The sequence below is a fragment of the Chroicocephalus ridibundus genome, chromosome 2, assembly GCF_963924245.1.
Source record: "Chroicocephalus ridibundus chromosome 2, bChrRid1.1, whole genome shotgun sequence".
NCBI lineage: Eukaryota > Metazoa > Chordata > Aves > Charadriiformes > Laridae > Chroicocephalus > Chroicocephalus ridibundus.
The window spans coordinates 33,744,853-33,757,238 of NC_086285.1; the positions used below are offsets into that span (position 1 = coordinate 33,744,853).

Below are 12,386 nucleotides of genomic sequence, written 5' to 3' on the forward strand. Positions count from 1 at the left end.
TCTGAGGCATTTGTCAATATCTGACATTGCTTTTGGCTACATGGCCTGTACTGGCTGTATGCAATTTACCTCCGCCTTGCCGCAAAATATGGAGATTTTAGTTCCAACCTGATAACTAACTGTGTCAGCAGAATAATTGCATCATGTATGTATTTCCAAACCTAAATATTATTTATTTATTTGACAGCTCTCTCTGTTTTGTGGAGTTTTTTTTAATTATTTGAACTTTGTGATTCAGGAAAGTACCCTTGAATTTATGAAGCTCTTAAGCATATGCTTAACTTCAGCCTTGTGCTTATAATCAAGCGTGTGTTGTTGAGGTGTTGTCCTGAATCTAGGACTTAATTTCTAGTAGACTTATTTATGTGAATGGAAAGACATATTTTAAGAGGAGAAAGAAGTGATAAGTCATCAGCTAGTTCCAGAAACCCTGAGCTAATTTGCATGAGAAAGCTGCAAGGCTCTCTGAATTGTTACACGAGAGACGGTAGAGACCCATACATTTGTCTAGTGTAACGCTCCTTATCCTCAAAACTTTGTAAAGTTTTATTCTCCCATTGTCTGTCACGAAATCCCCTAAAGCTAGAGATACGTCTTTCTTTGTCCCAGAAAATTCCTTTGAAGCTTGAATTGAGCTTAAGCACGAGTAGAATCGCATTTTCGTCCTCTCTTGAAAAATGCCTGTCCCGTGGGTTCACAGCACTGCAGAGAAAAAGCAACACGTATTCCTGCACAGGCAACGCCAAAGGCTTGCTACACAGAAAACTAATCAGAGACGTTCCCGCACTACATCTTTCCAAGCAGAGTACATGGATTAAGTTATTCATTTTTACTCCCTCAGGGGTTTGGAATACGATGCCTTAGTTCCAGGAGGGAGCAGAACCAGAACGCTCGAGCATCTCCCCTGATTTCTTTCTGCTCCCAAACCATCTGCTTCTCTGTGGTAATAGTCTTCTGCTGTTCGTTAGCCTAGTTAATCCTCTAGCATAAGCTGTAGTAATTTATGCTGGATGTTTGGGTTTCACATGGTACTAATGGTATCTAATGAACTGTGGCTACAGAAACATCTGTTCTATACAATAGTTAATTTTTTTCTTTTTTTTTTTTTTAAATCCTGGTGATTAGATATACAAAAAATAGTTAGGAGCTCTTTAGGCTGCAGAGATTAGAACTTAAAACTCGAGTACTGAAATAGGCCAGATTTAATATTACCCATGCAACCTTAATTTAGCTCCCACTTGTTTATGCATTGTTGGATGTTGATGCATGTTATTACTCAATGCCTTTTCACAGAAAACTTGCCGAATGAAATAAGGGGCTGAAGGAAGGTTGAATGAGACACCTGTAAGACTGTGGTATCCTTATTTAAGCATAGGACTAGAAGCTAGAGAACATCTCTTTATTTCATTTTGTATGTAATATTTATATGATACCATTGCGCAATGTGGCAGGAGAATCTATGCAAGGATTCATTTACAAGTAAGAGAACTGCACAAGTTGAAACTAAGCTATTAATATTAATGAAGGCTATGCTCCAGAATAACGTGAGTGAGAAATGGGATGTGCTAAAAACAAACAGTAATATACTGTTTGTACTTAACAAGGAAAGTAAGAAAAGTGCTACTTAATTATAATGTTGCAGAGTTAATAATGCAGTAGAAATCTTAGCTCTTTCTAATTTGAGTGCTTAATTTCTCAGTCTTAATGTTGCAGTAACACGGTTTCCAGATTTAATTTCCTTATATTTATTTGTTTTTAGCAACTCAGAAGGCAAATAAGAGAAACACATTGTGAAACCCTCGTAATGAGATCTTAGTGCTACTAACATGCCTTACATTTTCTATAAAGTTGCTGATTGCATTTAGCGTCACCTCAGCAGCGCTAAATCATTTCAACAGTTTACTCTTACCTACAGTGTCATTAAAGTTCTCCAAGGTTAGGAAATGCATTTGAAAAAACAGAACAAAACCCCTCATGTTCCTGTATGAAAATGTCACCTTATAACATCCATAGCTTTAAAAATAAAAACCAGATTTTCTTCAGGCATGAACCCTTTATCCTTCCCCTGTGGGACTCTAAAGGAGCTATTTAAACTTACGTGATCATGCAGTTAAAGGCTGGGCTGACTCAGCAAAGTGTTTAACTATGTGTTTAAATTCTGTTGCGATCAATAGAATTTGAGCATGTGCTTAAATGTTATGTTGAAAAGGGATGGATTTACACACGTGTTTTAAAGCTAAGCGTGTACCAAAGAAGGCCCACAGTACATCGAAGCGAGTCGGAAGAATTCAGGTTGTAAAAGCCCTACCTTTGGGGTAGCTGACTTCATAAGTAAAATATTTTGATACAACTTTTACATATAATCTAAAATATAAAGCACAGTGCTGTAGTTACTATGGTCTGTGAATTAGCTAACATAAGATAGTTTATATGTCTGTCCGTTTAAAATACGTACGCCAAAATTAAGAACAGTTGCAGCTAAATATCTGAATGTACGTTTTCTGCTCTTGAAAACAGTTGGCTTTTATTTAGTTACTGAAATATTTGAAGTCAGTTAGAGCTGTGAATGCTATCTTTAAAAATGCAGCTGCATATAGAAGAAGTTATAAACATGTATGGGTACCTAATACCAGGATCCCACACTCCAGCATTTTCCGTGTTCTGACCTGTTTTTAACTTATTCCTCCAGCGTTTCCCTGTAATACGAGACTTGATTATTTTGAGGCGCTGAATCACTAAACAGGGTCATGTTCTGGTTGTCTCAAGGGCATAAGCAATTCTACTTTTTTATTTACTTCTGTCTATAAAAAGCTTTTTTCTATGCTAGAGAAGATTTCTGTTTCTACTGGTGGTGCCCCTTGCATTCGTGTTGAACATCTTCTGCCCTGGACCGTCAGTACCTATGTATTTCCCACAAAACATTTGGGTATTTTTATTTTCAAGAGAAGACTGTTCACAATACCCAATTGTCAGCTGTCACTAGTACGATGGTATGTGTGATGTTCATGCCCTGTCTCGCACTGTAACGCCCTACCTGTCGCTGTGCTGCCACTGCCTGTGTCTGTGCCCCTGCCCAGAGCTGTCTGCAGAGCTTCGCTGCTGCCCCAGGAGGAGTCCTCCCGGGGAAAACTGGGGGTAGGGGGGACAGAAGGCAAGGAGATGGGATTGTCGAGCAGTGATAGGTGCTAACTTGAGGATCCTGTAGGGAAAACCTCCTTGTCAGCTGCTGCGGTCTCCGTCTGTCCAGGGGATGGATCCTGACTCTCAGTAGGACCAGGTCATTTGGCACATGGAGGAAGCAAAGACTTTGGATGATGGAGGAGACTTGAGCCACAGACGTACCAGGTGCCATCAAGTATCCAGACATCACAGGAGTGGCACAATACTTTGTTATTGTGAATCTTTTCTTTGGTAAAAAAATTGTGAGAAGTTTAAAAAAAAAATGCCCTTGGCTGTGATCTGTTGTGTTAATTGAAGAGCAGAGAGACGATCCTTTGCCAAAAGGCAGAACCGAGCCTCAAGTATTGGGTGGATTCTTGAGTCTTTACTAGCAAAAGGTGCTGGAGGTAGTTGAGAATTTGGTGGATTTCTGGAAAGCTCTGAGGCAACCTCTGTATAGGCTTCTTGATTACAGTGAGGAATCGTGTCGGTGGCCATTATTGCTCCCCTAGACCAGGGACGTGGAAGTGGACTCGTAATTTTGGTAGGTGGGTGGTCAGGCTGCTGTGTCATATGCATAGGTAGTGACGGGCTTTGGTCACCTGTGTAAGTGCTGTAAGGCAGAGCAGGAGCCAGAGAAGTAGAGTACCGTCTGTAAAAGTGAAATGAGACTTATCTACGTGTAGGTGTATTAATCAGCAAACAAGATACGCAACTTTTGAGATATCATTATGAAAAATACACTGCACATAGCATGCATGAAACCTGCCGAGACGCAGAGGAGCACGGTGCTCTTGTCTGATACGCTGTCAAACGCTGCTCTCCTGAAACCACATCATCTTGTAAGACTCAGAAAGATGCCGCGCAAATTGCCTAATGCTTCTAAAAATAAGCGCGAGCCGCTCAGCCCCTCTCCAAATTTTAGCAAGTCAACCGAATAGCGCCTTGTCGGTAAGCGTGTCTAACATGCTGTGCCACAACTGGTGACTTACTATAAGAATTATATCAAGCGTGCTAAATACGGAAGGGCTGCTTATAACCGCGCACACAAAGCCTGGTCCCTCGTTAACATCTGCCCCCACCTTCTGCTCCCGCTCCCCCTTCCCGGCCCTGTTAGCTTCAGAAACGGCCTCTGCCGAGGCGGCCGCGGGTCCCGCAGCCAGCAGGCAGCAGCCCGGCTCCCCCGCCGGAGCCAACTGCGGCGTAGCCAGAGAAACGGGCAGCAAAAATAGAACAGCGGGATGGCTGCGCGTGGGCGAGGCAGAAACCACACTCTGCCAGCAGAACCTCCCGGCGTTATTTTAGGACCGATACAGCGGCCGCGGCGTTTTTGCTCGCTTTTCCCAAAATACTCCCCAGGGGGAGGGCAGGGAGGGAGAGGGGATAGTGCCGGGCGAGGAGCGGGGTCTGTCCCGCTGCCTGCCTTCCCTTCCCTTCCCTCCCTCGCTGGCTTCTCCCCGCCGACACGGGCCGGGCAGGGGGAAGGGGTTAACGGCGCTCGAGGCCGAGCGGCGGAGGGAGGACGATGGGGGCCGGCGGTTTGAAAGACAGAGACCGGACAGCTGTGTTTGCTGTGGTATTTTTAAACGCATTAATGCAGGCTCCAATCACCCGGCCGTGCTTGACCTATTTTTGGCTCAGGCCGGCCATTGTTCTATTTCTGCCGCCGCTGGGCCACGCGGGTGTCGATTCAAATGCAAATGAGTTATCGCCGCTGCCGCTCCCGCCAACTTGTACCGCCCGCCCGCCCGCAGCCCGGCGCGGAGAGGAGAAGAGCGGAGCGGAGCGGGGCGCGGGGGGCAGCCGCGCTGCTGCGGCCTGGGGTAATTCACGCTCCCCGTCCCTGGAAAAAGGGCTTACGCCGCTTTTGATGGTTTTTAAGAGACTGTGTTTCCCACCCGCCCACCAACCTCCGCCCCCCCCCCCACCCCACCCCCCCCGCCAGAGAGCCCTGAAGCGCAGAGAGATATTTCTTCATTTCTTCTTCCACCTGCCGCTGGCTGCCCGAGGGCAACTGCTCCAACTCGGCGGCACGCAGCCCCCCGCGCTCTGACGGCTCCCTTCCAGCAGGCGGGGGCTGCCAAGAGGGGATTCGGGGTGGTGTGTGTGTGTCCCCCCCCCCCCCCCCCGATAGATACTTGTGCAAATGCTTAAACATTGCTAATTGCCGAAGCGTATTCTCTTACAACCCTCGCTGGAGGAGGTAGGACCGCAGAGGGTCGTGCCCGACGCCCCTGTGCAAGTGCAGTGATGAATCTCTCGTGTAGCTGAAGTGCAGACTGGTCGGAATATGCTGCAGACAATTTACGAGAGTGAATCGTGTTTTTCCTCAGATGGGGTTTCTGGACGCGAACAGCTCTTGGCTCAGCAAAGAATGCACAGTATGATCAGCTCAGGTAAGAGACAGCTCCCTACCTCGGACTTCAGTGGCTGGCCGGGAAAATACAGCCTAGCACGACAAGAAAACACCCCTCCTTTAAAGAAGTGACTTTATTTTTGTGGGCTTTATGTAAGTTGTTGTTAAATAATTATCTCTGGGATAGCATGTCAGATAGCAGCTGCTGCTTTTGCGGGGAGTTTGCCTCCTTCAGTCTGCTGCTTTCCAGACAGAGCAGAACGCTCCCAACCGAAATCTAGTTTGGGATTTCCTTGTTTGTTTTGTTGCGTGGTTGCAAAATGGGGCTCGCGGCTTATTCACAGAGAGAGGCTTCCTCAGACAGCCCTTGTCAGGAGGCTGCCGTTACAGCCCCTCATAGGCAGTTCTGGTCATATGGCTGTTGTAAACAGGATTTGCTCTTTCTGCGAGTTTTCTTTTCTCCAATTTGCATACAAAGGGAGTTTAACACTAATCCCTTTCTCTTTTCATTACAGTGTTACTTTAAAATGTCTTTAACATGCATGGCTTATTTTGTTACTTTAAAAATATCTGGGAACGTGGCAATGATAGTCATATGTAATGACTCACTGAGATGTAAATTGGATGTGTTTTTTAATTAAGGTATTTCAATGCTGCGCTGAAAGAACAGTGGCTGTTTCCTCATGTATTTGAAGCTACCCTTGTATTTTCTAGTTTCTTTGGTCGCTGTGTTTGAGACCCACAAGTGATGTACTGACGATGAATTAAGTTGGAACAATTGTTGCCATTCAGATACAATGTCATTTTGGACAGGCTAAAAAAGTCAAAATTTCAGGTTACTCTGGCCCATTCTCTCTTAAGCTCTGTGAATTCCAGTTCTGTTTCTATTGGGCTGAAACTCTTGTCTTTTGGGGCACAATGTTACATGTTTTATATCTTTCTATTCCTAGGTTTCTGACTTTGTTTTTCATAAAGTTGGCTTTATAGAGCACCTATATGTAGAATGCAGGCTGAACTGTTTACATGTACTTCAGTCTTAGTTTACCTCCTTTTTTCTTTCTTTTTTTCTTTTTTCTATCTCTTTTTCTTTTTTCTATCTCTTTTTCTTTTTTCTATCTCTTTTTCTTTTTTCTATCTCTTTTTCTTTTTTCTATCTCTTTTTCTTTTTTCTATCTCTTTTTCTTTTTTCTATCTCTTTTTCTTTTTTCTATCTCTTTTTCTCTTTTTCTCTTTTTCTCTTTTTCTCTTTTTCTCTTTTTCTCTTTTTCTCTTTTTCTCTTTTTCTCTTTTTCTCTTTTTCTCTTTTTCTCTTTTTCTCTTTTTCTCTTTTTCTCTTTTTCTCTTTTTCTCTTTTTCTCTTTTTCTCTTTTTTTTCTTTCACAAAACTTGGAAGTTCTCAGTTTTTAAGATTAATTATGTGTGTAGACCACAACTCTCTTCACATTTTTTGGTACACCTGTTGAGCCCTTGTTTGTTTGTTGTTTGTTTGTTTTAAAATAACTATTTGCTTTCCTGCTTTATAGAAAGAGAACTTAAAGTTTTAATTGTTTCTTTCTTATATACAATTTTAGAGAAGACTTTTAATTTCAGATTTGAAAATAAATTTTGAGAGATTGTGTCAAATGGTAATATCTTTCCTGTTAGAAAAGACATAGATAAGTCTTAACCTCATGATTATTGTTTTTCAATATAGAATGCCAAGGCTACCTCATAATGATTATAGACTGAAGAAAGGAATGAGAGATTGAAAAGTTATTATGTGTAGGTTAAAATAATGAGAATACCTAAGGGGAATGGAGACTTCCAACTGGTAATGTTGAAGATTGGCAATTTTTGTATTCCTTTGTAAAGCTGCTGGATTGGTTTGTTTCTTTTTGGGTCTCTCAAAGAATTTACTATTTCTCTAATTTCTTAGAAGAGATGTTGATCACCAATTACAGTTCCTTTGTCAAGCACAGAAATCAGGTGAAACACTTGTTTACGAATATGGACAACAAAGCTCTAGCAAAGACAGTGGATAAAAGCAGAAGTTTCTCTGAAAGAGTTACAGTTCTGCAAAACCATATACAGTGTCGACCTCTTGTTCAAGAATTACAGCTTTTCTTTGGTTTTCCTGAACAGCTCAGCAGGTGTCCACTGCTTTTGTATTGGTCAAAGAGATGACTGACTGCTCTCCTCCCCCCCCCCCCCCCCAGGTTGAAGTTAACTGTACACAAGTAAAAATCTATTTTTTTAGCTTACCATGTTATCTTGTAACTGCCAACTAATGTTGCTTGAGCAAGAGCAATTTTCTCATTTGAAACACAAGAAAGCGAGGTAATTTTCTGTAAGTTTATAGCTCTGCTTTTCTTCACTGGAGACAAGAATATCAGGTAACAGTTGATTTTCAACTGATATTACATTAGGCCAAATAACATATACAATTTCCCCTGTAGTACCAAGTAGAATAGAGTGGGTTTTTAGACTTTAAACAAACCCAAAACCTTAGTTGAGAACATTATCCAGGTGAAAGATATTTAAGTATATATCCTGTAGAACAAAAAACATTCCTTGGTGTTTCTGTTGGTCTTTAAAATACACAACCAGACAGCATGTAGTTGACATTGTACATAGTCTGCAGTTTAATTCATGTCACATGAATTTTGTGCTGCTGTCAATTACCTTCAGTTCCCTCAAGTTCAGGTTCTTGGAGGATCAGGCCTGGTAACTTTTCAGGTATTGTCTCCCTCTATGCTGCATATAGGGGAGAAAGACATAGACAGGTTATGATGATGTGCTCTAGTGTTTGGAGTAGCTAGAATCGGTCATTTGAATTTTTCTTATCACAGTGTCCTTACTTTAAAGTTATCTCCATTTACGTGTATGTGATTTTTGCTCAGGTTAAAAAGTTGCACATATTAAAGAAAAGAGCAGATCCCTGAACATTTACAGCTGGCACCCTTGATATTCTTGAAGTCTTTGAAACAAGCACAAACACTCAATGGATTTTTAGGTTTGATAGTTTCCAGATGCAGTGGGCATGTATTATGCAAATCTGCTTTTAAACTGGGCTGCACCCATCCCTGAAGAGGACAGATTCAAGGGCCAATGGATATGTATTTGCAGAGCAAACTGTCTAGCAATAGGACAATAGCAGGCATAGGATATACTTCTGTCATATGAAGCAGTTCTTCTGGTATTCCCTCAATTACTGCTTTGCCTGTCTGTCTCCATCCCTGCTTGTAAATCATACTATGAATGAGATGATCTGGATAGGTACCAATCAAAAGTCTAATTATGAATGGAGCGATCTAGATCGGCACTGACTCAAGAAGCTGTGTAATTTGCAGACACCTACACCTTACTGCAGAGAGCAGTTTCAGCTATCTTGAGAAGACTGAACTACATTCTCCCATCTGGTGCTGTTGCTCTAAAATGCAGCAGTAAGTGCTGTGCATCTTTATTTAAGAAAACAATGCTGATGCATTCTTACTTGATACCATCATTATTTTATAGTTTACAAAGTAGATCTGGAGTCTAAAGACTCTTATTTAGCTGGAAGTGCTATTTAATTGCGCTGTTGCTTTTATTTTACCCCAAAAAGTCTCACCTTCCATGTGTGTACAATGCCACAGTGTACCCTAGCATTCAGGTGGACTCTTACCTTAGCAGAATATCAGTAATAAAATATATGTCCTTGAAAAAAAGCATTTGGTGAAGCACCATCTGTAGGAAGAACACTCGTTAAAATGCAGTCAATAAATAACTAATGCAGGGTCACATTACTCATATAGATGTTAGTTGTGTGAAGGAGAAGAAGGAACCTACCCAGCCATGGTATCTTTAGGTGGTAGAAGAAGAAGTAACGCCGAGTTCCTTAACTTCTGGTGATTTAATATACTGTGTGGTTTTTCCAAAGGGTGAAGTTGCTACATTTGGTTCACTGGCCATACTTTGACGTACATCCTTGCACTGGCCTGCCTAGATGCACCTTGGCTTTTACTGGATAAGGCATCCTCTGCTTCCTGCTCAAAGCTGTTGTGTTGAAAAATCAGGAGTTCAAGGAGATCTTGAGCTTAAAGCCTTGGCTCGTCACTGAGTTGACAGGTGACCTGAACAAGTTACGCAATCCTGCGTACATCAGCTAACCCTTCCATCAAATACAGAAAATGATACCTGTCAGGCTCAGGAGTATATAGAGCAAAACTATTCTAAGGGGAATATAATAATTCAGAGTGATTCATTTGATTGACTTCATCTACCTACAGGCTTGCAAAACACCTGCGATTTCACAAGTGTAGTAACTGAATGTAGTCACAGTACTTTGTTCTCTCCACCAGTCAGGAAATTCAAGCTGTGTCACTTGAATATAAATGACAGAATCAATGCTACATGCATCATGTTGCACGTGGGTTGGCAGGTCTTCATGAGCGATCTTCCCTCAGTAAACCCCTATGTAAAAAATTTATCTCGTATGTTGTATCTTGTTGTGTGGCCGCATGACCACGTATATACGTTTCTACACCTGCATTTATATTGTCTTCAGGGAAAATTCTTTGGTATTTGCTCTCTGTTTTTTTCTGGCCAAACAAAACTTTCACCTGTTCAACTGTTGCTGTGGAGAGGCTGCAGAAAGCAAATTCATTTAAAGCTTTGCTCTGATATCCCTGAAAAGCTTGACATATTTGCATATCTGAATCAAGTAACATTAACTTCTTACCACGTATGCAGCATTTTTTATCTCTGTATCTCAAGCAATAACTCTTCAGAGAAAACAAGAATAGATATGCTGAGCTTTTACTTTGTGATTCTCTTCAGAGTAATGAAAAAAAGTAGAGTGTGAAAATTCAGTTCTCGATAACAGCTGGAGAGGCTTTTTCAATGCCTGCCCTAAAGGGCAGAGGTAGAAAAAAAAAATCTAGTGCTTCATAGTAGCAGCTGGAGTATTTGAATTAATTGTTACAGAAGAGTAAGGCCTTAGCCTTAACAATTAATACAATGAGAAGAGATGAGCGACACAGACCTGCTGGTCTTACCTAGTTAAAATCTCACTGATTTTGAGTAGAGGCTCTGCCCAGTAATGTATGCTGGACGAGACATTGGTTATAAATTCAGTTGAACAAAAATGGAGTAAAATGGAACGAAGCAGCTTTTTCTCTTTTTTATTATTGAGAAGACATTGAGTACAGACCAATGTTTCCAACTTCATGTGTCCTCTAATGCTGTAACATTGCCTTTTCTTTCTTTTTTTTTTACTTAAGTCCCAGCTTCTGGGGATATGTGATTACCTGACAGTCTTACTTTGTATTAGAAGATATATTTATAGGTTGTGGCAAAAGCCTGGAATAAGAATTTCAAAGTACAAGATTGACAAGAATAGCAAGCTACAAAAGCTGGAAAGTAAATAAAAAAGAATGCAGAACATAATTTCAAAACCCCTTTGAGCATCTTTCCTGATACCATTAAACAGTGCATTTAGTACAGGGATTCCCTAGTACTGGCACTAGGACACTAGCTCCCCTGTCTTTGCTGCATTGAGCTAAATCACTTCATTGTAAAAGAGTTTTTTACTTCATCCGTTTATTATTTTAGCTGTTCAGCTTTATAACACGTGTTGGTTGGCACTGCACTGAAATGCGCATGGTTTCAGCCAGAGTCTTCCCTCCTGCGAAACTGCGTACAGAATCCATTTAGTTCATTAAGGTTTGTGTTGGATATGAGGAATACTTGTAACTCTTCCTACTACCAGAGCTTTAACCAGACATCTGTTCCTGTATTGACTGCCCGGCCCCTTTCTTGTCTTTGCAGAGAAAGCGGAATAGATACACGGCCTGCAAACATATCTGTATAAACACGTTAATTTCAGGTTTTGGTATAGATGATGGAGAAGGTTTCAGGTGTCATTGCATTTTAACCTTTCCCACCTACTCTTGTGGGTGGGGTTTGTATATGGTAGAGAATATTGTAGAGAAACTAATTGACAGTTGTTATTGTCAAACACATGAAAATCTAAAATGTCCTGTTCTGTGGATCCCTTTAACAGGCTGACTTCTCTGGGTCAGTTATTCTTAGCCTAGTTATTTTCATCTTATGGCATTACAGGTCTAAGATTAGCCTGTTAGGCGTTATCATGCCATCTGAGTTACCTCCTAATATAACTGTACACCGGAATGATTATTTATAGACAGAGCATTCTGTCATTTTTGCTTTATTTCTGGTAGTTTAAATAAAGAAGAGCAACATTGAAGAAAAACCACAGATTCCTTCCTGCTGCCAAAACAACATGATAACTGCCTGCTGAGGGGCAGGGATATTGTTTAAACCGTGTGCTTGCAGCAGAGGCAAACATCCTCTTTATCTCCCCCACTTCGACTAAAACGAGGTACCTCAGGGTACCACGGCTCCCATCTCCTCTGGAGGAGGGAGAGGGCTGACGGATCGATGCACCGAGCGACGGAGGAGACGGGGCTGTGGTCGCTGATGAGAACAAGGATATCCAGGTGCTATTTTTAGGGGCTGGCACTGTCAACCTCCATGTTCAGTGTGAACATGTCACATATGCACACAGCTTCTCCAAAATGGACCCGTCTCGTTTTGTTATATAAAAGTAATGTCTGCTGTTCAATAAGCCCTCTCCGTGCTTTTCACAGGCATAACAGGAAGCTTCAGCAAAGCGACACATTTTTAGCAGACCGTTCTTTATGGCTGCTTCACAAACATTTCTGCTCACTAGAAAAGCTTGCAATCCTAAAGGAGGACTGTCATTCAGAAACGCAGCAAGGCACGTTCTCCCCTAAGGAAGTTCCCCAGGATCGTTGGGCTCGCATGTGTTTAACTAGGAGCAAGCTTTTGATGACAGTTTAGTTAAGAGCAACAAAAATAGTGAAGTGGC

General features: G+C 41.7%; 1 protein-coding gene across 15 annotated transcripts in view; it reads left to right on the forward strand.

The window, feature by feature from the left end:
* HDAC9 (histone deacetylase 9) overlaps positions 1–12,386 on the forward strand; it is a 487,213-nt gene that overhangs the window by 193,494 nt on the left and 281,333 nt on the right. For 2 of the 15 annotated variants that reach the window (XR_010069838.1, XM_063324956.1), the window contains exons 1-2: positions 4,789–4,982; positions 5,493–5,555. The exons of 1 other annotated variant lie outside the window; for it this stretch is intronic. Coding sequence is in view for 13 of the 14 variants with exons in the window: in XM_063324956.1 (XP_063181026.1) it covers positions 5,534–5,555 (22 nt within the window). In the remaining variant the exon portion in view is untranslated. Of the gene's footprint in view, positions 1–4,779; positions 4,983–5,279; positions 5,556–12,386 lie in introns of those variants that run through there. 12 more of the 15 variants (XM_063324965.1, XM_063324964.1, XM_063324959.1 and 9 more) reach the window with 11 other exon arrangements.